The sequence below is a fragment of the Schistocerca nitens genome, chromosome 8 (genome assembly GCF_023898315.1).
Source record: "Schistocerca nitens isolate TAMUIC-IGC-003100 chromosome 8, iqSchNite1.1, whole genome shotgun sequence".
NCBI classification, from domain to species: domain Eukaryota; kingdom Metazoa; phylum Arthropoda; class Insecta; order Orthoptera; family Acrididae; genus Schistocerca; species Schistocerca nitens.
In genome coordinates, this window is record NC_064621.1 from 297,452,923 (window position 1) to 297,479,434 (window position 26,512).

The 26,512-nt window shown below is 42.0% G+C and overlaps 1 protein-coding gene across 1 annotated transcript in view; it reads right to left on the bottom strand.

Moving 5' to 3' along the window:
- The window catches only part of LOC126199531 (uncharacterized), a 240,416-nt gene that overhangs the window by 176,547 nt on the left and 37,357 nt on the right, over positions 1–26,512 (bottom strand). Inside the window, exon 5 of the mRNA XM_049936451.1 lies at positions 10,451–10,524. Within this exon, the coding sequence (XP_049792408.1) occupies positions 10,451–10,524 (74 nt within the window). The remainder of the gene's footprint in view (positions 1–10,450; positions 10,525–26,512) is intronic.

Here is a 26,512-nt window from a genome sequence, read left to right on the forward strand (position 1 = left end):
CGAAGTCTCTAAGCCGGATGCAGTCGTCCACCATGTTCCAGAGGAAGTTTCTCGGCGCGCAAGGTCTGGGCATTCACAGAGGGTGGGTTTGCTGGTAGTTCGGATCTCCAACATTAGGCGCGTAATGGGGCCCCTTAGGAACCTGGTTACCAATGAGGGGAAGGAAGCCAGTGTGCGCTCCGTGTGCATACCGGGGGAGTCATTCCGGATGTGGAAAGGGTGCTTCCGGATGCCGTGAAGAGTACACGGTGCAGCCAACTGCAGGTGGAGGGTCATGTCGATACCAATGACGTGTGTCGCTTTTGATCCGAGGAGATTCTCTCTGCATTCGCGCGGCTAACGGAAATGATAAAGACTGCCAGTCTTGGTTGCAAGACTAAGGCAGAGCTCATCGTCTGCAGCATCGTCGATAGATCGTAAGTAGTATTTTTGGTGGAGAGCCGAGTGGAGGGTCTAAATCAGAGGCTCAGCCGGTTCAGTAACCGTGTAGGCTGCAGATTCCTTGACTTGCGCCATCGGGTAGTGGGTTTCCGGTTTCCGCTTAATAGGTCAGGAGTCCACTACATGCAGGAAGCGACTACACGGGTAACGGGGACTGTGTGGAAGGGATTGGGCGGTATTTTAGGTTAGAGGGGCTTAGGAAACCACTGAAAGGGCGTCCGTCCAGAAGGGGGCAGGTAAAACACAGTAAGGTAGTTGTAGAAACGATCAGTATTGTAGTTGTAAATTGCCGTAGCTGTGTTGGCAAAGAACCAGACCTCCAATCCCTAATAGAAAGCAATGAAGCTCAAACAGTTATAGGTACGGAAAGCTGTCTAAAGCCGGAAATAGGTTCAGCCGAAACTTTTTCGAACGACCTAACAGTGTTCTGAAAGGATAGATTAAATACAGTTGGTGGTGGAGTATTTATTGCTATAAGAAGTAGTTTACCTTGTAGTGAAATTGAAGTAGATAGTTCCTGCGAAATAGTATGGGTAGAGGCTATACTTGACAATCGGACTAAACTATTAATTGTATCGTTTTACTGATCCCCGACTTAGAAGATACTGTTGCTGAACAGTTCAAAGATAGCTTGAGTCTCATTTCAAATAGGTACCCCACTCATACAATTATAGTTGGTGGTGACTTCAATCTACCCTGTGCATATTCTGGAAAAATTATACGTTTAAAGCCAGCGGAAGGCGTAAAACGTCATCAGAAATTGTACTGAATGCTTTCTCAGAAAATTATTTTGAACAATTAGTTCATGAGACCACTCTAAATGTAAATGGTTGCGAAAGCATGCTTGACCTCTTAGCAGCAAATAATCCTGGACAAATAGGGAGTATCGTGACGAATACAGGAATTTGCGACCACAAGGCAGTTGCTGCTAGACTGAATACGGTAACGCCCACAACCGTTAAAAGGAAATGCAAAGTACATCTATTTAAAAAAGCTGATAAAAACGCTCTTAACGCCTTTTTAAGAGACAGCCTTCCCTCCTACCGATCTGATCATGTAAGCGTAGAAAAGATGTGTAATGATTTCAGAGAGATAGTAACGACGCCAGTTAAGAGATATATAAGACATAAATTAAAAGTGATGGATCTGATCCCCCATGATAAACAAAACGGGTCAGATCGCTGTTGCAGAGGCAACGAAAAAAGCATGCCGAACTTAAAAAGAACGCAAAATCCACAAGATTGGCAAAGTTTTGCAGAAGTTCAAATGTAGGGCGCAGTTAAATGCGAGATGCTTTTAATAATTTCCACAACGAAGCTTTCTATCGGAATCTGGCAGAAAAACCAAAGAGATTCTGGTCATACGTAAAGCACAGCAGTGGCAAGACGAAATCAATACCTTCACTGAGTTATAACAATGGTGAAGTCACTGATGACAGTGCCACTAAAGCACAGTAATTAAACACGGTTTTCCGAAACTCATTGACCAAAGAAATATTCCTGAATTCCAGTCAAGAACAACTTCCAAGATGAGAAACATAGAAGAAGATATCCACGGTGTAGCAAAGCAGCTTAAATCACTTAATAAGGGCAAGGCCTCCGGTCCAGATTGTATACCAGTCAGGTTCCTTTCAGAGTACGCTGATACAATAGCTACATAGTTAGCAGTTATATACAACAGCTCGCTCACAAAAAGATCCGTACCTAAAGACTGGAAAATTTCTCAAGTCACACCAATACCCAAAAAGGGAAAAAGGAGTAATCCGCTGAATTACAGGCCCATATCACTAACGTGGATTTGCTGTAGGGTTTTGTAACATATAGTGTGTTCGAACATTATGAATTAACTCGAAGAAAACGATTTATTGACACATAGTCAGCACGGATTCAGAAAAAATCATTCTTGCGAAACACAACTAGCTCTTTATATTCATGAACTAATGAGTGCTATCGACAGGGGATGTCAAATTGATTCCATATTTTTTGATTTCCAGAAGTCTTTCAACACCGTTCCTCATAAGCGTCTTCTAACAAAACCGCGTTCCTATGGAATATAGCCTCAGTTGTGCGACTGGATTCGTGATTTCCTGTCAGAAAGGTCACAGTTATTAGTAGCAGACGGAAAGTCATCGAGTAAAACAGAAGTAATATCCGGCGTTCTCCAAGGAAGTGTTGTAGATCCCCTATTGTTCCTGATCTATATTAACGACATAGGAGACAATCTGAATATTCCTCTTAGATTTTTTGCAGATGTTGCTGTCATTTACCGTCTTGTAAAGTCATCAGATGACCAAAACGAATTGCAAAATGATTTAGAGAAGATATCTGTATGGTGCAAAAAGTGGGAATTGGCTCTAAATAAAGGAAAGAGTGAAGCAATTCAAATGAGTACTAAAAGAAATCCGCAAATTTCGATTACGCGTTAAGTCACACAAATCTGAAGGCTGTAAATTCAACTAAATGCTTAGGGATTACAATTACAAATAACCTAAATTGGAATGATTACATAGGTAATGTTGTGGGTAGAGCAGACCAAAGACTGCGATTCATTGGCAGAACACTTAGAACATGCAACAGGTCTACTGAAGAGACTGCTTACACCACGCTTGTCCGCCCTACCCTGCGGTATTGCTGTGCAGTGTGGGGTCCGCATCAGATGGGACTGACGAGTGACATCGAGATAGTTCAAAGAGGGCAGCTCGTTTTGTATTATCGCGAAATAGGGGAGATAGTGCCACAGACATAATATGTGAATTGGAATGGCAATCATTAAAACAAAGGCGTTTTTCGTTGCGACGGGATCTTCTCATGACATTTCAGTCACCAGTTTTCCCCTCCTATTGCGAAAACATTCCGTAAGCACCCACCTCATAGGGAGGAATGATCATCACGATAAAATAAGAGAAGTCAGGGCTCGCACAGAAAAATTTAAGTGATCGTTTTTCCCGCGCGCCGTTCGAGAGTGGAACGGTAGAGACAGCTTGAAGGTGGTTCTAAACGCTCTGCCCGGCACTTTATTGTGAATAGCAGAGCAATTTCGTAGATGTAGACGTAGATGCATCGTTGTGAGTCGTGTTACGTCGACTGGAACGTGCAATCTGGCAGTGCAATCTCGCAACTGATTTTCTTTCTGTCCGGTGTCATAACTCGACATCACTAATACGATTCTACAGTCAGATTGAAACTTATTACCCTTCTTAAAGTACAGGCTTTGTAAACAGAACGACTAGTGTGAGATGTGCGGCACATGGTAGGTGTGTTCTATCAGAGTTCACCACAGTTCAGTTTCATTTATAGTGCCACACCACTACAGCAGCAGCAGAAGAAGTACACAGGAGTTACAAGTCACACAGCTGGCGTATTCGGAACTAATAACGGACATTCGAATATCTTAGACCACACAATGTAATTTTTCTCGCCCGTTGTTTTCCCCAGTTCTTCAGACTAACGATTCTCCACTTTATCAGAATTGTAAAATTCAGGAGATTTGAGGATCACATCAAATTGGCACTGTTACGTGATATTCTTAGTGCAGATTATCTATACTGAAGAGCAGAAGAAACTGGTGTAGACATGCGTATTCAGATACGGAGATATGCAGGCCGGCCGAAGTGGCCGTGCGGTTAAAGGCGCTGCAGTCTGGAACCGCAAGACCGCTACGGTCGCAGGTTCGAATCCTGCCTCGGGCATGGATGTTTGTGATGTCCTTAGGTTAGTTAGGTTTAACTAGTTCTAAGTTCTAGGGGACTAATGACCTCAGCAGTTGAGTCCCATAGTGCTCAGAGCCATTTGAACCATTTGAACGGAGATATGCAAATAGGCAGAATACGGCGCTGCGATCGGCAACGCCTAATAAGACAAGTGTCTGGCGCAGTTGTTAGAGCGGGTACTGCTGTTACAATGGCAGGTTATCAAGATTTAAGTGATTTTGAACGTGGCGTTATAGTCAGTGCACGATGGGACACAGCATCTCCGACCTAGTGATGAAGTGTGGATTTCCCTTTACGACCATTTCACGAGTGTACCGTGAATATCAGGAATCAGGTAAAACACCAAATCTCTGACATCGCTGCGGCCGCAAAAAGATCCTGCAAGAACAGGACCAACGACAACTGAAAAGAATCGTTCAGCGTGACAGAAGTGCAATCCTTCCGCAAATTGCTACAGATTTCAACGCTGGACCATCAACAGGTATCAGCGTATGAACCATTCAACGAAACATCATCGATATGGGCTTTCGGAGCCGAAGGGCACTAGCGTACCTATGATGACTGCACGAGGCAAAGCTTAACCTCTCGCCTGGGCCCATCAGGAACGACATTGGGCAGTTGAAGACTGGAAACATGTCGCCTGGTCGGACGAGTCTCTTTTTAAATCGTATCGAGTGGATGGACGTGTAAGGGTATGAAGACAGCCTCATGAAACCATGGACCCTGCATGTCAGCGGGGGATTGTTCAAGCTGGTGGAGGCTTAGTTATGGGGCGTGATATGGGACCCCCGATACGTCTAGATTCGATCCTGACATGTGACACCTACGTAAGCATCCTTTCTTATCACCTGCATCCATTGACGTCCATTGTGCATTCCGACGGACTTGAGGAATACAAGCAGGACAATGCGACACCCCACACATCCAGAATTGCTACAGAGTGGCTCCAGGAACACTCTTCTGAGTTTATACACTTCCGTTTCCCAGACATGAATATTATTGGGCATATCTGAGATGCATTGCAACGTGCTGTTCAGAAGAGGTTTCTACCCCCTCGTACTCTTACGGATTTATGGACTGCCCTGCAGGATTCATGGTGTCAATTCCCTTCAGCACTACTTCAGACATTAGTCGAGTCAATGCCACATCATGCTGAGGCACTTCTGCGTGCTCGCTGTGATCCTACACGATATTAGGCGGGTGTACCAGTTTCTTTGGCTCTACAGTGTATATTACTAAACGAGCTGATGTACGGTACGCAGTACCAATCGCAGATTGCGTGTCTAATGTCTTCCAGGAGCAACAAAAATTTAAAAATTAAATTTATGTTAAAGATTTAACACAGTAAGTCAAGTATTACAGTTAGAACTGTGTACATACGGTGTCCGAGAAGGAATGGTCTACATTAGGGGATACGACAGGAATCATCATTCGAAGCAAACTCTTGTAAAAACTGCATACCCTAATAGGCTATGAGCACTTCTTTGTCTTCGAAACTGTGAAACAAAAATCTTCTTCCGCCAAGATCTATGCTTTCTATATTTTGGGTAGAGGTAGTATCGACTAAAGCAAGAAAAAATTGTCTAGTAAGAGTGAGCTCTAAAATGTATACCTTAAGACCTGTGAGCACTTCAGTAGGGAAGATGAATAGGTGCTGGTAGTTCTTAAGGTAAGCAGTTTACAATCCAAGTTTACTGGATATTTTTGTCTTGCTTTCGTCCATACTACCACATTTCAAAAAATGTGGAAAGCACTGAACTTGATGCAATAGAAGACACCGACATTTAGATCTACATCATACTCCACAATCCATTTAACGGTGTGCGCTGGAGAGTGTTTCTGGTACCGCTAACTGATCCCCCTCTTCCTTGTTCCTCTTGCAAATGGAGCGGGAGAAAAATAACTGTCAGTAAGCCTCTCTATTAGCTCTAATTTCTCCAATTTTCTTGTCGTGGTCGTTTCGTGACATGTACGTGGGAGAAAGTATTATGTTGCTCGGCTCTTCCTGGAAACTGCCCATTGCTATAGTAAACCCTGATGCACAAAGTCTCTCTTGTAGCATCTGCGATTGGAGTTTGTTGCGCATCGCTGTAACGCTGTCGTACCGACTAAAAGAACCTCTGACGAAACGCGCCGCTCTTCGTTCGATCTCCTCTATCTCTTCTGTCAGTCCTACCTGCTAAGGATCCCAGATTGAAGAACAGTGCTTAAAAATCGTTCGAACAAGCGCCTTGTAACCCACATCCTTCGTGGATGAGTTAAATTTCCTTAAGATTCTTCCTAGGAATCTTAGTGTGGCATCAGCTTTTCTACGATGGGTACTCTTTCCAGCAATTCGTCAAGAGGTTTGTTTCACAGTACTGAAGACGAATAAGTGCTCATAACTCTTAAGGTACGCATTTTACAGCCGATGTTTACTAGAAAGTGAAATGATCATTCCCGTCATACCCTGAATATTGACCATTCCTGCTGGGACAAATATATGTTGTGAGGCAACGTAAGCGAGTACTCTGACTATATTCATCCATTATATGAGAAAGAGAGCACTTAGCGATTTGCAACAAACTTTAAACATATTTTCAAACCGTTTCTAAGCATCTAAACATTTTCTCGCTTAAAATCAAATGCTTAACACATAAACTCATTTGTAAAATAATCAAATTTTGAAGCCGTTTTGTAAATGGGCCATCGGTTCTTTAAAGAATCAGGGGTTTACTGGTACGCGCTAACATGTATACCTTGTAGAAAAAGTTGTAAGCCATATCCTGTACGCAACTGAAACTGTCAACAGCAAGTTGCAAATTCAGAGAAAAATCTTGTTCCTGATTTAAACGCCAAGGTGGATGTTGTTGCAGTACTATGCGCTTGAAACTTGCGTTCTGGAAGGAAACACAAAAGTAGCTAGCTACGCTTTCGTAGAGAACGATACGGGAAATCGCTGGGTACTCTGCCATCACCGTCTTCCAGTGTCTTATTCGAACAGGTTTTGAACCAATTCGTCAGTCTTGGAGAGTATGTGCTTCATTTCCGGTGTTTTCTGACCTACGAAAATCTTCATTTCCACAATATTGGTTTCGAAAATTCTGTTATATTCATTTGTGATGTTACATTGGAGCTCTTTTAACATGCAGGATACATTTCATTGCATGACACAAGAGGACTTCTGCGGCATTTCACTTCAATTACCTAAATGTGTTCTTATGCTGTGCTGCTTAAGTCTGAAAAAAGGAACACCTGATTTGCTCCATAGTAAATATTCTGTTCAGTAACATCAATCCTAAAAACCTAAACTCCGCCAGAACCGGCCATGAAGGCCCAACGGCCGGGCGGTGTGGCCGAGCGGTTTTAGGCGCTTCAGTCTGGAACTGCGCGACAACTACGGTCGCAGGTTCGAATCCTGCCTCGGGCATGGGTGTGTGTGATGTCTTTAGGTTAGATAGGTTTACGTAGTTCTACGTTCTAGGGCACTGATGACCTCAGATGTTAAGTCCCATAGTGCTCAGAACCATTTGGACCATTTTGAAGGCCCAACGGTACCGACCGGCCGCCGCGTCATTCTCAGTCCACAGGCATTACTGGATGGTAATATGGAGGGGCACGTCGTCAGCACACCACTCTCCCGACCGTATGTGAGTGTACGAGACCGGAGTCGCTGCTTCTCAATCAAGTAGCTCCTCAGTTAACCTCACAAGGGCTGAGTGCACCCCACTTTCCAACAGCGCTCCAAGTGCTAGCCCAACCCGACAGCGCGTAGCTTCGGTGATCTGACGGGAACGTGTGTTACCACTGCGCTAAGGCCTATCCTAGATCACGAAAATATGTAAGAATTTTCGAGCAGTGGGGGCGTTGTGCTATCTTTGGATCCTCTGGTTGACTGTCGTCCCGGTAGGAGACGCGAGTGCCGCACTGATTTTTATCGCTGTTTGCGAGTGAGGAAAAGACGGAACCCGTGTGGCGGTTACAGGATTGCTGTTGGCACAAGTCTGCAGCAGCTGCGGACGGAGAGGCCGGTCTGTTGACATGGTGGCCGTTGGGGCCTCTTGGTGTTGGTTCAAATGGCTCTGAGCACTATGGGACTCAACTGCTGAGGTTATTAGTCCCCTAGAACTTAGAACTAGTTAAACCTAACTAACCTAAGGACATCACAAACATCCATGCCCGAGGCAGGATTCGAACCTGCGACCGTAGCGGTCTTGCGGTTCCAGACTGCAGCGCCTTTAACCGCACGGCCACTTCGGCCGGCCCTCTTGGTGTATTCGGAGCCATATGCGCTATAGCATCCACCGGCGCTGATCTCTGCGTTTTGGAGAGAGAGCAATATGCCTTCTAGAATGTTCTCGCCGTGTGCAGTTTGGATGCTGTCGGCCGGAATAGTGCTTTGAATGACGGCAAATGGAGTACTAAAGAAGTTATGGCGCATGTTGTGTTTATTTCCTCAGTGAACCTCGCCTATGGGGTATGAAAGATGAGAGGTTTTCTTGCAATTACTGTAACTTATTTGAAGCCACGAGTGGAAATTTGCTGATTTGCTTAGCGATTTCTATTTATGTGTGTATAGGAAGTGTTGTACGGGCAACTAGTCTGTTAGAACCTCCGTATTAGTCTCGGGTTACATGAATATTAACTTGGATGGGCCACTGACTGACGTGTTAAATTTGTCTTTCAGCTATTCCGTTTAGAGTCTGCCAGCGATTCTTAATGTGCACTGGTATTTTTATTTCTTGTTTTTTAGCTTAAACTCAGTCCCTGTCTGTTGCAAGTTTTGAGCAATGTTGAATCAGCTTTTGATATTTAAACTAATGCTCTTATAAATTTCTTTTGGATGGGTTTAAATCCTGAGGGTCTGCAACCTCAATCTTAACTGTAAATGTTAAGCCTAGCCGGCCGCTGTGGTCGAGTGGTTCTAGGCGCTTCAGTCTGGAACCGCGCTGCTACTACGGTCGAACGTTCGAATCTTGCCTCGGGCATGGATGTGTGTGATGTCCTTACGTTAGTTAGGTTTAAGTAATTCTAAGTCTAGCGGACTGATGACCTCAGATGTTAAGTCCCATAGTGCTCAGAGCCATTTGAACCATTTTGTTAAACCTAAAGTCCGTATCAGGCGGGAAAGCTGGTATGTATTATTCTGTACCTTAAAAAGAGCATTCGATATCTATTGATAAATCTGATAGTGGTTATCACAAATTTCTTATCCTTGTATTAGCAGTTTTTGTACAATAATTGAAATTTCTGATTATAATTAAAAGGTGTAGCTCTTATTCATTTAACTTAGAGTTATGTAATTGCTTAACAAATGTTATGTTACCTTAGGGGTTTTATTAAGTGTTGAAAGACCTGAACATGTTACTGCCGGAGGTCTTGACTTAAGTGTCATAATGTGTATGCTATTTGTTGACAGCCTTGGCTTCTGAGCCGTGACGCTGTAATCGAAGCGGCGCTTGCCGGCGTGTACGTGTTTCCGTTTTCCGGCCTGTGCATGTACCCGCACGCGTCTCCGGTGGCCGTTAGCTCTCGCTGGAGTTTTGGTTCCAGCTGCAGCTGCTAAACAAGTTAAGCTTTTTGTTTATTCCATTTGATGGGTGGATTGTTTTAAGTAACTGCCTTTTCGAGCTTGTCCTGTCATGTGGTCCAACGTAACGAAGGTAAGAATACATTTTCTGTACGTGAGTTTACAAACATTTACTGTACTTAAGCTTCTGAACGTTTAAAAACCATCTGTCATTGACTGCTCGTGGGAGTCACCTTGGCCGAACTTGGTTGCACACTTCTTGTAATTCTTTCCAAGACTACCAGACTTAAAGCTATGAATTTTCCCTCTGTCTCGGAGGATTGATTCTTGTTCTTCGTTGTTGTGTAATTTAATTTAGGAACATTTACTTAATTCTACTGTTATACGTATATGGGTTTAATTAAAGGGCTTTATGGCCATTTAAAAATTTGTGTGACTTTGACTTGTTGTCTGCCGACTTTTAAGAGTGGCCCCTGCGAGGTAAGGATGGCTTCGACCTACTTTTTTGTGATAAACAATAGTTATTTTAATTATTGTACCTCCGTTTTAAATTTGCTTCTGGGCAAATTGATCTTTCTCTTGTCCAAAGGTTGTTTATGTAAGAGAAACTTGCTGTTCATTATTATAGAGAAGAATATGGTTTTAACTACCATTTAGTTTAGATTGTTGGCAAACTAGAAATAAATTTGTAATTTCTTGAGGAAAAGTGATGTGCTCAACTTGGGTACGTCCTTCCACGTCTCCTATCCTTTGTTCATCCTGTCCATGGACTTTTCAGCTTTCAGTTTTACCTTTGTTTTCCACATGGCCATCTTCAATTACGGCAGCCAGAAGGACGAGAGCAACGATAATTCCAAGGACAGCCCTGGAAAATTAAGAAAATATGTTCATAAATTTTTACAGTTTTCTACTGACGTTAAAAGATAACAAAAATGGGAAACTGGCCTGGACAGGAAACCAAACAGTGTTTCTCTACAGGCAGCAAATAGTTTGCATAAAACTTTGTTTGTAACAACTGAAATGCGTACTTTAGGCTTCATACTGCTTCAATTGCAAATTCTTTAAGATCCTATTGACGTATTAAAGAAGATACGACAACTACAAACATTAATAATCTTGAAAACATAACTGAATGTCATGACGTGATAAAATCATATAAAAAGTGCAAACCACCTTCATAACACATCCTTCACGGCTAGTAAAGATATATGCACATTTCATCCATCAGTAGAGATAGGGCAGGAATTCTTGTTGTATTATAATTATAGCTTGACACTAAACTGAAACACAGCGCCCTTTTATGGTATTTGATCATTAGTCTTTTGCCAACGTTGTTTAGTTGCATCATCGGCATACTCGAGAGAAGTATCACAGACGGATTATTCATGTCACTCATTTCAAATACTAGTTTAGTTTTAGGTGCTAGTTCCACTACCACTACTCATCAACAAAGCTCATCAACTTTTAAGGGACAGTGTATTCATCAACAGAAGGCACTGTCAATAAACAATTTTATTAACAGAATGAGATTCTCACTCTGCAGCGGAGTGTGCGCTGATATGAAACTTTCTGGCCGATTAAAACTGTGTGCCGGACCGAGACTCGAACTCGGGACCTTTTCCTTTCGCGGGCAAGTGCTCTACCAACTGAGCTACCCAAGCAAGAGCTTCTGTAAAGTTTGGAAGGTAGGAGACGAGGTACTGGCAGAAGTACAGCTATGAGGAGGGGGCGTGAGTCGTGCTTGGGTAGCTCAGTTGGTAGAGCACTTGCCCGCGAAAGGCAAAGGTCCCGAGTTCGAGTCTCGGTCCGGCACACAGTTTTAATCTGCCAGGAAGTTTCAGTTTTATTAACACTTTGCCGTCCGCACGTCTCGTACAGGTTTATTCGCTTGGCGCCGGTAGCGCTAGTTCGGATTACTTGGCTTGTCGCTGCATTCTTGTCAGCTTTCCGTTAATGACGAGCTTCAAACACATTAACTTTTGGGCTCTTTAAATTTCCGGAAATCCTCTACTTTGTCGTATCGTTCCACAAACTAGAATTTTCTTTTCAAGTAACTTCTCTGCAAGTTCTACACTGTTATAATAATTATCCATGCAGAGGTGATGCCACTTTCCAGCAGGTGTCAACAGTTCCATCACTGTTTTTGCCAAAGACTGTCCAGCGCGGGAATATGTCTTGAATGAGAAAATGTATCCCGTACCCGAATCACACGGCATCCGAATGAGTATGCCGTATTTCGTAATTTTCGACGGATTGTAAACTTTAAAATTTAACCGTCCACGCCACAGTATCATACCTTCATCAATTGAGATGTTTTGACTTAGGTTAAACGTTTCTTTAAACTTTTTGGAAAAATAATCAATTACGAATTGCACTTTGATAAGCCGGTCGGCATTGCCGGTCGGTGTGTCTATCAACGGATTCGTTGACCAATAATAATCAGTCCTTGCTTTTCTTACAGTCCCCATAAGGATAGCAAGCCCAAACTATTTTCTAAGTTCGGGTCCCGTAACGTCGACAAATTTGGCATTTTTTAATGCAGTTCCCTTCTATTGCAATTTTGACTGTAGTACTTGTCGGTTTCGTTGTTAATATATTCAAATAGATCGTTCTCAATATATAATTCTACGATATCCTCGATGATCTGTGTATCTTTGGGAAATATGTTTGGACCTGGGGATCCTTCAAATTTATTATTGGTCCTCGGTAAATCAAAGTCTGACAACTGTACACTTTCTTCTTCGTCTGATTCAGCTGAATCAGTTGGCAATCATAGCGTTCGCCGAATTCTTCTTGGACGTATTTCACTATCGTCCTACGATTCTGCTTCACTTTCATTTTTTTTTTATCCAATGTCTTCTTCCCAATGAGCCAAGTCGTCCGAAACGTCAGACAAGACGTCCGCGCATTCATAGTAAATAATATCCTATTGTTTCTTTCGTCTGCCATGATGAAAGGGCACAAGTACTTATAAAAACAAAAAACTTGTTGACGTGTGTAACTTATTTTTACTTAAACAAAACACCAACAGAATGCAAAATATATTAAAGTGCTGTCGCTGGCCACTGCACGATACTGTGCTCACGACACCACTGTGGTGTTGCTGGTCACTGAGCGATACTATGCAGACGACACCACTGTGGCGTCGCCGGCCGTTGAACGCTGTTTAGCACACGACACCACTGCGGTGTCGCCGTACGGCATAGTGTTAATTGCGGGTTTTGATCGAACAGATCATCATCAGATATTATAAAACGCCCATATTAAGCCAGATAATACTACCGCCACCAATAATAACATACCACCCAAGGAGTACTACCAGCGTGAAAACCAGTTATATGAAGTCATGCGGTGTAAGAGCCACGGTAGTCATATGGCTGTCGCCCACACCCTCAGACCCTCTGCTCCCTCGCCCCACAACCGCTCTATAATAAACAAAAGAAAGAAGCTGTTTCATCACAACAGTTCCACAAATAAGAATTCACGATTATAAGATAATGGCCCCAGAATAAACTAAGTGTCAAGTGTCAAGTGCGATTATTGAGTGCGCAAAGTTGGGAAGTCATTTTTGTGCACGGGAGTAGTTCTCGTCATTAGCGGATGCATGTGCAATCTCTAAATTCAGAATCTAGCAACAAAGTTATTTTTTTACTCCAGTCTACTTCAGCAAAACAAGCGACGGCGCTAAACAACAGCACGATGTGTCATGTCATTCTCTGCAAGAGAAAAACTTCTCTGTTGATGACGTCGTCAGCGGAGGAAGGAAAAGAATCATTGAGGCAAAATTATCGCTCAATAACATCCGATACTAACCATCTGATGCTGTCTAGTCAATCTCCAACCGGATGGAAATCCCTTGGCTAAGACGTCTGAATTTCGAACAAGTAATATTACAAGTATTTACCATTTTTATCTTCATTTTTTTAATCTTTCATACTTTTCATCCTTAATTTTAATATTCTTGTTTAACTTCTGCTTATTTGTGGTATATTTTCTGTATAGCCCGCTGGAAAAGTGTACTAAGTGCCTGAAACCGGTTAAGAAATTAAATTTCTTTTTTTTTATTGTAATGAACACACAGCTAATTTACTGTATTGATGTTTACGTAATTACGACCCAGGTTTCGGCCTATTATGCCACTTTCAAATGATTTAGTTTGTCATTTGTTAATGACATAAACTAAATCGCTTGAAAATGGTATAAAAGGCTGAAACCTGGGTCGCAGTTAAATAAACAACAATACAGTCAAGTGGCGGTGTGTTCATTTAAAAATTATTGTATGACTGTTACTCAGCAACATCAAAAACTGTTTACTAAATTTCTTTTATCCAACTGGTTGCTGATTACTTCGATTTAAAGTAATATGGGAGTTACGCAGTCTTTTGGGGTTGCATAAAGTCTGTAAGTGAATCGAAACGCGTCTAGTCCAAATAAATCTCTATACTGTCGCACAATACGGTACAACTCCTAAATTACTTTAAAACTACGACTAAAGAAAAGAGGTCTCCAAAAAACACAGCAAGTACAATACCTGATCAAAAGTATCCAGACGTCTATCAGTGGACATTCATATAGAGTTTGTCAACCTTAGGCATTTATGACGGATGAACTCTTGGTTCAAATGGCTCTGAGCACTATGCGACTTAACTTCTGCGGTCATGAGTCGCCTAGAACTTAGAACTAATTAAACCTAACTAACCTAAGGACATCACACACATCCATGCCCGAGGCAGGATTCGAACCTGCGACCGTAGCGGCCGCACGGTTCTAGACTGTAGCGCCTTTAACCGCTTGGCCACGATGAACTCTTCTGGGAACACTTTCAGAGAGATGTCTGAATGTCTGTGGAGGATTGGCTGCCCATTATGCCTCAAGAGCCGAACCGGAGATGGTAAAGATGTTGGTCGCTGGGGTCTGGATCGAAGGAGACGTTCTAATATGTCCCAAAGAAGTTCCATTGGGTTCAGGTCGGGATTCTGGGCAAGCTAGTCCATTTCAAGAATGTTATTGTACATGAACCATTGCCTCGCTGATGCTGCTTTATGACACTATACATTGTCATGCTGACACAGTGATCGCCTGGGACGACGACGTCCAGCTTACGTGCGGAACTGGTTAACATCCCAGCCCCGGGAATTTTATGAGACAGCCATTCACCGCCTCTTGTCACAGTGGGACATGTGTCTCAACAGCCAGGGTCAATACTTCTAACATACAGGTACTGGTTTCTATATCATGACTCCGGCTCGTTTGTTTTTGAACGCCCCTTATACAACAGTTACCCGACACTCAAACAAATGCCACATACTTCACTCACTAAACGAAATAGTTATTAATAACGAGATAACTTCCTCTGTAATTTTACATTTTGAACTGAATTTCTATTTAATTGTACAATAAAAATCACAAAATATTTCCTTCATCTTACGGCATCAAACTAGGGATGACGGTTATCGCTGAAGCAACAGGTTTTCACTTATACTTGTTTTTGCCAGGCCAGTTTAACCCGATAGTTAAAACCGATCAAAATAACTGGTTTCTGAAATAACTTATTTTCGATTTTTTATTCCTGTTATTTGCCGCAATAAACGTAGAAATCGAACGCAGATTGAAAAAAATTTGACTTTCTCAGTTTCAAGATACGTACCACATAAATATTAAACTAAATAGGCAAATATTAGAAGCTTAGTACATCCACTGTTTGCCGCTTTCTCGAAAAATGATAAGTAATTGAATACCACAAAAATCACCAGTGTTTTCCTACTTATTCTAATTTTTTGAAACTCTGCTCAAAAATCATGTTGTAATCGGGGATCATACCACTATCCGGACATTACGAATAATCAGCGCTAAGGGATGAAAACGCAGTATAAAGGACTCTGTTTTTGTTAATTTGTCCATTTTCACGGCCTACTAGCAGATAAAGGCATACAGTGTAGACACAGGTAGCTCATCAGCTACTTTCTGTTTTTAGGAATGAATTGTTGTTAATTTTTAATTTATAACCGTTACCATAACCTCCTACCTCTTTTGTTGTTACGTAGAAAATAGACAAATTTTTAATCTCCTAAGTTAAATGAAGCGTTGTACTTCATTGCTACGTTACTAAGTTAAAATATTTCCAGACTATATGATTGGTGCCATTCTACAATACAACGGACGTCAGGCGACGATAGGCCGTATAGATCGATGGGTTGGTGGCATGGGGAAGGAGGGTCGTAGCGGGGGGCGGGGGGAAAGCAGGGCAAGGTTTGCTCACTGCAGGTACACCCGTACCTTAAGCCATGACACAAGGCAACAGTGACTTATTGTCTCAGCAGTGATGCCATGTGTTTGTTCCTCGTTTCTATCGGCACTGATATTAAATTAGCACTGATCGCTTTTCCTGCTTTCTATAATAACCCGGTATTTCAAACTAATGCAAATTTTACATATAAATCTTGCTGATCTTTTAAAAAGGTGTATTTAAAAAAACACTTTTAGCACTGCTACTATGGTTAATTGGTATTTCGGTTTTTTAGTCGGTTATCAGTAAAAAACAAAAAACATCTATTATAACCGAAGTCAAACAAATAGCGAAAAATACATGTTAGGCCGAATTAAAAAAATCGGTATTGGTTTTAACTGGTCGGTTTTTTCCATCCCTACATCAAAACCATTCAATTACGACAAGTGGGCCCCCAACAAAGAACATTATCATGTAGGAACCAACCAAAGATATACCGAGCGAGGTGGCGCAGTGGTAAGACACTGGACTCGCATTCGGGAGGACGACGGTTCAATCCCGCGTCCGGCCATCCTGATTTAGGTTTTCCGTGATTTCCCTAAATCACTCCAGGCAAATGCTGGGATGGTTCCTCTGAAAGGGCACGGCCGACTTCCTTCCCCATCCTTCCCTAATCCGATGAGACCGATGACCACGCTGTCTGGTCTCCTTCCCCAAAACCAACCAACCAAAGATATTTTGTTTTTAAACCTAAAGGGTTATAATAACTTTTAAACGAAGATTTTAAATCTTACTTGAGGCTAATAGATGTAGTTAAGTTATAATTCGTCTAGTTACAACATAGCCACAATTACAATGTTACAAACTTCCAGCCAACCGGTTGCAAACAGAATTTAAAATTCTTTAACTAGTTTTCAGCGCCAACGAGGGGCGCCTTCTTCAGAAGAAACTGTTACCTCACCTAAAAATATCACAGGAAGGTACATTAACAGCAGGTAGGCATTAGCACAAACAATTTTTAGAAATTAAATTTGCATAAAAAATACTCACATGGGTTAAATAGAAAATTTGAGTGACATCACTCGAGTCAAGACGTTAAAGCCACAATTAAAACATTTCCCACCAGAATTCATAACAGATAGTCAAAATTTTTAAAACAATGTGTAAACATGTCACTAAGGGCACTACAGTGGTGTAGGCCACGAGTAACAGCAACTGCGAGAGCAGGCCGTGCCAAATGACGACGTGAACATAATACAGATCGCGCCGTCTGGTAGCAGAGTATACAAAAGCTTAACAACACCTATGCGAACTTATTGTAATAGTGATTGTCAGATTAATAAGATATGAATTATACAAGCACGGCAGAGGAAAACAATATTTTAGGGCTTACAGGGAAACAGATAACGAACTTTAGCTATTAAACATCTTTTAGTAGCGGCTTTAAGCCACTGAAAAAATTTTTTACTACGCGACTGCTGTTGTTAATTTAATATGAGGCCATCATTCAGAGACAGATGTTTGAAGATCTGTAATTCTTCCAAAAGTTGCTGAGCACAGCCATGTTCAAAACATTATGCCCCAATTTATAAATGTGTCTGTTTTGGACAAGTTAGCGTCTCGGAAGCAAAACACACAAACCTTAACTCATACGTAGCTGCTATTGATAGGCGACATACGTTGATTCTCAAGAACGAAGCTGAGACAGTAGAATAACAGTTCTGTCGGCTGATGGAGAAGGTTCAGTCTCTCTCGTTCACCGAGCGAGGTGGCGCAGTGGTTAGCACACTGGACTCGCATTCGGGAGGATGACGGTTCAATCCCGTCTCCAGCCATCCTGATTTAGGTTTTCCGTGATTTCCCTAAATCGTTTCAGGCAAATGCCGGGATGGTTCCTTTGAAAGGGCACGGCCGATTTCCTTCCCAATCCTTCCCTAACCCGAGCTTGCGCTCCGTCTCTAATGACCTCGTTGTCGACGGGACGTTAAACACTAACCACCACCACCACCATCTCTCTCGTTCAGCTAATTACCAACTAGTCGTGGCATTATTACAGTACATTCTCAGCCTGTACTGAGGAAAGAGATCTTGTACACCACTCAGATTGGAAGCTAATTAGACGCTTTACATGTTATAGCTTCTGCTTGCGGCAAATGAAAAGTCCGCCCGTGACCTACGACCTTTTGTCCAGTGACCGACGACTCCTGTTCGCTGGAGGACGGAGCGACCACATCAAGAGAACAGATTTCATGCTTTCGACACTTCTGTCGGTATTCAGTCCATTATAAATCAAACCTTGCCAGAAGATTGGTATTAACAGTTTCACAACTGTCGACAGAGCAAATAATCAATTTTTATGTAATTTTAATATGATAAACGAATCCTGAACAACCTAAAATCGTTTCAGCAATCATTTGTCTATTTTACAGTAATGTCTAGTTTTCCACGTACATTTTATCACTTTACTTTCCCTTGCGGGAACTCCTGTCATTGCAGGAAAATTACCACAGCCTTAAATCGGTGGACATGGTAATGAAAGACATAAATTATAACATTTCTGGCTAAATCAATAGGTGACCCACATCTGACGAACACAACAAGATCGATCACGGAGCACGTTACATAGTGGAACCAAGGATAGTAATCGCTAGTAATAAAATTAAGACAAGTCACTAATCTTATTTGTGCATTAGTTTTTCGTATAAAAGGCTTTTTAAAACAGGTAAGTGTGAGCCTAATAAAACATCTACTGGCACCCCAATAACTGACTGATTTACACTTTAAGGCGGCGATTCATCCCGTGGTTTACTCACTATAGTAATACCGGATCCAATGAACGCTGCTCTGCACATAGGCACATCAACGACAGAAGAATGCAGATGGATCAGCGGTGTTTCATCTCACTATCCCGGAACACCTCCACCCCTTCCACCTTTGGACAATGACATATGCTGGCTGATAAAAATGTTGGGTGTTTCAAAAACAGTCTTCCAGTTCTGCAAGTCAATTTCTTCTACATGAACGGAGAAAGAAACTGCGGCTGAATTTTAACTTACGCATCGAAACTAAAAGCTTATCTTGACACCAATTGTAAGTTGCCAGTTACCTTGCTCGTTCGTTATCCAATGTGCGAGAACTTGCCGAAAAATTCATTTCTTAACAGAACGGTGCACCACCGCACGATGTCCAGCACGTAGATACATTTCTTATTACTGATCGGCCTGAACGGCGGGTTGGCCGTAAGAGGCGTACGTACCTTGCGATACGAAGTTTGCCTCAAAGGTCGTCATGTCGTGCCCCAGGTGGGTAGCACAGCTGGTGAACATTTGCGAAAGGTGAATAAAAACTGGGAGACAGCAAAAAACTCTAACTTGAAAAACAGGAGCCACTCTAATGAGCAATCACATTCAAAATATACTTCATTGAGAATAAAAGTTTTGTGAGCTAAAATGTATTCTAAGTTTCTATTTCCATTCATGTAGTAGCTGTAGCCTTAAGAATATCCTGTGTCATATAATTACCAAATAGATGTAACTAATTCTTTCTCAGTATTCTCTTTGATAATGGCTTGTAATATTTTTGTAACATTTGCTATTCCAGCTGTCGCTCTGATGTATACATGGATGTTTTTAATTATGTTGATATTTATGAACAAACATTAATCGTTTTATTTACTGCTCTGTGTTCCTTTACACTGCTATTTCTAACTTCGCGTTACATTGTAGCCAACTAGCGTATAATGAGACTTGTTTTTGACGTTTCGTATGGAATTTGAGGTGTGCTGATTAAGCTCTCGGTTCCTGCACGACCGCACTACTATTTATGTAATTATAGGAACGTAGACATCGAACTATATCTCGCGTACACATTGGGTTACGGCATATGCGCCTGCTTTTTCACAGCACTTCCGGCATCTGGTCCTCATTAGTTTAACTTATAAATTAGATACTTTCTACGTTATGTATGTTGATTAACCTTTTGTTCTGGTGCAACCCCTATGACCAATTGCGTAATCATAGGAGTGTAGACCTCGGACTACGTGTCACTTATACATTGGGCTAAGGCATATACTCCGGTTTCCTTGCGGTCGTCCTGACATCTGGTATTCATTATTTTTTTAACTTATAAATTAGTTGTATTTTATTATATACTTCGTGGTAGTTAATGGCTATAAATCATGTGGATGATTACGTCTTTATGTTCACTTAGTTACGGATGTAGACTATGTTATATTTCTAATGTATTTTTTCATTTGTATCACTCTATAAGTAAGGATGTAATGATTTGTATTCCTGAGTTCGCTGATTTGAGTGTTATAAAGATGTAATGATATATATGCCAACGTTCACTAGTTTTATACGCCTTACTAAATGAGGTTAAGCAGATGTCTTGTGTACAGCATACCTAGACTGTCTACTATGGACCATCTGTTGAATGCACTATGTAAGGCATACCGAGACTCTATACTGCGAATTATCGATCGATAGTACGATGTTTTCTCTATGGAAGTTTGTAATTATTATGTATATGTTTACACATCTCCCGTGACCTTTATTTCCTATTTCCTTGGCATAACAACACATAACACGGATCTTACGATCAGTCATCAGTTTCAGTCAACTTTATATCCTACACTTTCAGATATAAATGAGCATTTTGCTGTTTAGATTTTATGCCTAACGAGAAATTTTCTCAACTAATTACATTCTCATTAACTTCATTCATACTTTCAGTTGTGTATGTTTGTGCAATCTACCAGCATCTTGCTGACTGCTGACTGCCCTTAAGTTTGTTCACTGCTTTGAAGTTCTCTGCTTAATTTCACTTAATATTTGTATTATAAACGTAATATGCTTTACCTATAGTACTTTTAGCAGAGTGACACCTATTGGTACACCGCTTTCCTATGGCCACGTAACACGCTTTACCTAATGCATGTTTACCACAGTGACACCTATCGGCACACAGGTTTCAAATGGTTCAAATGGCTCTGAGCACTATGGGACTCAACTGCTGTGGTCATCAGTCCCCTAGAACTTAGAACTACTTAAACCTAACTAACCTAAGGACATCACACACATCCATGCCCGAGGCAGGATTCGAACCTGCGACCGTAGCAGTCGCACGGTTCCGGACTGCGCGCCTAGAACCGCGAGACCACCGCGGCCGGCTCACACAGGTTTCCTATGAGCCAGATCGCGTAATATCAGCCTGCTCGTTGCTTTAAATTGGACACACGTAACCGTTGTTGACTGATACCACGTTACGGCTGCAAGTCTGTCCATTGCTCTGTACTGGGTACATAAAATTTGCTATTAAGTGCTGCAATATGACTGCACAGTATGTGTGATGATCTTAGTTGCTTGGATAAGAAAGGTTTGTCTTCATAAACTTAAAACTGGTGTAATGACGCATGTAATAATGGCGCATGTAACTTTATTACTTGGTTTATTTACGATTTTTGATACTGCTTACGTAATCTTTTGTCGATTTTTGACATGCATGACTTTTCCTCTGGTCCCTTTCGTGCACTGTCATGTACTGTATTGATGACAATATGTCTTCACCCAAAATTGTGATTAGGCACTGCCCTCAGTTTGTTTATTGATGCGTGTTTTCCTCCTTTACCTGTTGTTAAATATGCCAGCGTGATTTACTCTATTTTCCCCTTTACGCGATATTTTCTGTAACAGTTCAGATCTAGTAATCAATGGCTGTCAAGATATTGCGATCTAGACTGTTAAAGGATTTTATATAAAAGCTTTAACTTTTAACATTTTCATAGATGGCTTGTCTTCACCCTGATCACATCAGGAAACGACAGTAATACTTCACTAGTAATGAAAACAGTAGAGCAGAGTTACACCCAAACCCACCTTAACTAAAATTCCCTACCAACCTTGGCCTTTGCAGAGACTACTCTCACAACAACAAAAATCCAACAGATTTAGTAAAGTGCACAAATCTTCACAGGAATAAACTTTTGCCGAAACATAATATAAGAGATTCATAATTGCCCTTGCCCTCTTTCAGGGCCCGTCTCATTCCCGCTCTTTCAAACCCACTCACTTCCCACTTCCTCATCATCCAGACGACATCCCTACCTAGCCCATACACTCTTCCCCCCTCCCCCACACACACACCATACACAAATTCATGGGAAAACAAATGCACGCGAATGAAGTTTCCTTTTGCGAAGTGATGGATGAGACAGTCAAACTTGAGTGCAAGTGGTCCATGGGCAGTTTATGATCAGTGCCAACAAAGAATGGGAACGATGATAGGGCACAAGAGAATAAGAATAGGAGAAATCGTAAGCAGAACATTTATTCCGACTGATCTGTTTTCTGACTGGTTTGATGCGGCCACCACCAATTCCTTTTCTGTGCCAACCTCTTCATCTCAGAGTAGTCCTCGCAACTTACTTCCTCAATTATTTGCTGGATGTATTCCAACCTCTGTCTTCTTGTACACTTTTTATCCTCTGCAGCTGTCTCCAGTACCTTAGTAGTTATTCCATACTGTCTTAACAGTGTTTTCCATATATTCCTTTCCTCGCCGATTCTCCAGAGAACCTCCTCATTCCTTACCTGACCAGCTCATCTAATTTTCAACATTCTTCCGTAGCACCGCATCTCAAGTAACAAGATTTTAAAAAAGGGACTATGAATAGCGAAGTAGTTAATAGCCTATAAATTGAAGTAAATGGATAAATCCAGACGTAAACAAAACTTTCTTGAGTTTATTTCACTTATCAGGTGTGCACATTAAATTCTTATAATGAACTGCAGGTCTCTTTTTTTCTGAAAACCTTACAAGCACTGTCAAAATATTGTTCACACCCCCTTCCACATCTCAGTGCTATATGAACATTGTCATTTAGCAATACAGGTAACACTTGCTTATTCCTTATACGGCACAAGCCTCTGATTGTTCCCTAAATGTGCCATTGTAACTTCCTCGTGAGGTAGTCCCCATGTACTTCTTCTCTCTTATGTGCCATGTAAAGATTATCTACACTGGCTTGCTGAACATTCTTGTTGATCCTTTGAGCTCTGTAAATTTCCTTTCCTTAAACACTTGAATCATCAACCAGAGAGCAATGATCCCTTCAAGAGATCCTTAATATCAGTACACATAATTTGCATCTTTCCTTATTAATGCCACAGAAGTACAAGATACAATACATGGAGTTCTTTGCCATTCTCATTCATGCAGACTCTTTCCTCGATACAATAAAATAATAGAATTACAGAACAATATACATTTGAATAGCTGCTGTGTACTCTTTGTAATCTCCATTGTTATTCTGTCTGAAAAAATAACAGAACACATGAAATTCCAAAATCGATGTAGAACGAATCAAAGCGACACTACTTTGCAGAAATTTGCAGAACACATTTCCAGTAATAAGAAAGGCCTGTAGTACAAATGAGTAGTAGTTGACAACTATCGTTTACATTGACAGAAAGTATTAACTCTATGTATCTACTTCGTAAATATAAACATTTGAGAGGAGATACAAATACACTGTAAGCTGACGAGACATTGCAATACACGTGTATCAGTTAATTGTACGACTAATTTTCAGTCAGAATTTGTCAAACAACAAACTAAATTGCACTAAAACTCCCTTCTGGGCAAATCACGTAGCACAATGCGTTACGCCGCGCTTATTGCGTGATATCGTTTGAGCTGCAATAATATTGCTTTTCATAATTTAGTTCGTGTAACTACGTAGCTCTCTAATCAGTTGTTTAAGTAATCCAACTACTCCGAATTTCCATATATTTTCGGAGCCATTTTCACCTTTCACAAAATTCGCTGACATTGTGGTAGCAGAACACATTGACACAACAGGGATTTTGCCGGCCGCGGTGGTCGTGCGGTTCTAGGCGCTCCAGTCCGGAGCCGCGCTGCTGCTACGGTCGCAGGTTCGAATCCTGCCTCGGGCATGGATGTGTGTGATGTCCTTAGGTTAGTTAGGTTTAAGTAGTTCTAAGTTCTAGGGGACTGATGACCACAGCAGTTGAGTCCCATAGTGCTCAGAGCCATTTTTTGAACAACAGGGATTTTAATTAAAGCGTTCCTCTGAGACAGAATAATTTTAGCAAGTGAAATGAGCAGGACCCTTATGACTGCGAACACTGTGTTCGTGGAATATTTGGCCATTATTTGCATCGCTTTATTGCTACCGTAAGACGATAAGGAATATTGGTTATGGATTACTTAGAATGGTTGGATTCTGGTGGTCTCCCGCAACTACAAAAAAGTGACATGTTTCGGTGCATTTGTGCCAAATTAATTCCACTTTACAAGAACAAAATAGCCTTGAGGGTAAATATATTAGTGGCATCACATTAAAAGTTCATTAAATTTATTTACTGCTAAGAGAATAGAAGCTTTTGAAATGTGATGCTATATAAGAATGCTAAAGATTAGGTGGACAGATCGAATAACTGATGAAGTGGTACTGATTCGAATTGCATGGCACAACTTGACTAAAAGAAGGTCTCAATTGATAGGACACATGCGGAGCCATCAAGGAACTGTAAATTTGGCGATGAAGGGAAGTGTGCAGAGGTAGGCATTGGAGAAGAAGACTGTAACGCTCCATTTGTGAACAGAGCGTTTTGTTTGGAGAAAACACTATTTCTAAGTGGGGGAGTTGGAAAATAAGTTTCCCCTGTCGACTGTGGTCAGAGTTGTGTGTGAAAGGAAAAAAAAGAGAATGAGACGTTACGGATAAGACATATCTTTATTTTTCTACATAATTTCCAAGTATATTGAGACATTTGTCATACCGCTTTATAAGCTTCAAAAAGCCTTGCAGGAAAAAATCAGGGCGTTGTATACGGAAGAAGCGTTGAACGGCTTGTTTGACGTCAGCATCGCTGTCAAAGCGCCTTCCGCCGAGTGTCTTCTTCAAAGCAAGAAATAGATGGAAGTCACCTGGTGCGAGATCCGGACTGTAAGGCGGATGCAGCAAAACTCCTTTGGAGTCCCAGAAAACGGTGAGTAGCACTTTACCTGTAGAAGGAGTGCTTCTGAACTTCTTTCGATCAGGTGATGACGGATGTTTCCCCTCCATGGATGCGGCCTTAGATTCAGGCGAGTAATGGTGGACCCACGTTTCATCCCCCTTCACAATCCGAAACAGGTCATCGCCAGATTCATGGTAACGCCATGCGTTGTTCCATGTGCATCGAGGTCAATTGGCGGGGCACCCATCGTGCTGACACCTTCCTGTATCGAAGAATGTCGTGGATGATCTTGTGAGCTCGCTCATTTCAGATTCCAAGTTCTTCCGCTACTCCATCGATTGAGATACGCCGGTTCTCTTTAATCATGTCAACCACCTTCCTGGCATTTGCATCTGTAGTGGCCGTGCACGTCCGTCCAGGTCTCGGTGTGTCCTCCACTTGCTGACGTCCATCACTGAATTGCTGACACCATCTCCGCACCATTTGCCTCGACATCACATCGGACCCATAAACCTCAACAAGGCGGTTATGAATTTCTGTGCCTGGTACTCCATGTTGTGACTTGGCAAGACAGCCAAGCCACTATGAGGTGAAGCCGAAAGGCACGCGTTTAAGCTCACGCAGGATGGCGTGAGGTCTGGAACAGGACAAGTAATGAAGACTAGCAAATAAAGTACGTAGCTTCTGGAATACTTAATTTTAATCCATAATTGGTGAACATCAGTCTGACGGTACCTGCATCACAAGATAAATAGCAAATGATAATGGCGCCTTGCTAAGTCGTAGCAAATGACGTAGCTGAAGGCTATCCTAACTATCGTCTCGGCTAATGAGAGCGTAATTTGTCAGTGAACCATCGCTAGCAAAGTCGGCTGTACAACTGGGGCGAGTGCTAGGAAGTCTCTCTAGACCTGCCATGTGGCGGCGCACGGTCTGCAATCACTGACAGTGGCGACACGCGGGTCCGACGTATACTAACGGACCGCGGCCGATTTAAAGGCTACCACCTAGCAAGTGTGGTGTCTGGCGGTGACACCACACTCCACGTGCCCATTCATAGAAGATAACAGCTCTCACTTCCGCCTTTGACCACCACTCCAAAACACACCTTCTCTCCACAGCTCCGGGAAAAGACTGAGCGGCTGGCCCCCGCTTTACGCAGGCACTGCGACAGCGCCATCTGCTTGATCGCGGTCGACCTCTACCCAATGGTCGATCGGTGTCTTGCACGTGCGCGTTGTGTAGTCTTTCGCCCATATCACACAACTCTGCCCACAGTCGACAGGGGAAACTTATTTTCCAACTCCCCCTCGTAAGATATTCCCGCCAGAGGCATTATACATTGAGAAATACGAGTACACAAGAACGAAAAGCTGATGTTGTTATTGAAATGATAGCTGTGTGAAAATACGTTGCTGGTTTGTTTCATGAATGTATGGGAGAGACGTCGCGTCGCCATGTCGAGCATTACAATCCAGTTGGCTGCGGAGGTGGCGGTGACTGGGGGCACTATCAAAATCAGCCTTCTGCGCACCGAAGAGAAGCTCAGTAGAACCAAGATGATTTAAGGCGCCGAAACGTTGTTCTTTTGGTATGTGTAGAGCCGGCGAGAGTCGCTCTTATATAGGGTGTTCGGAAATACC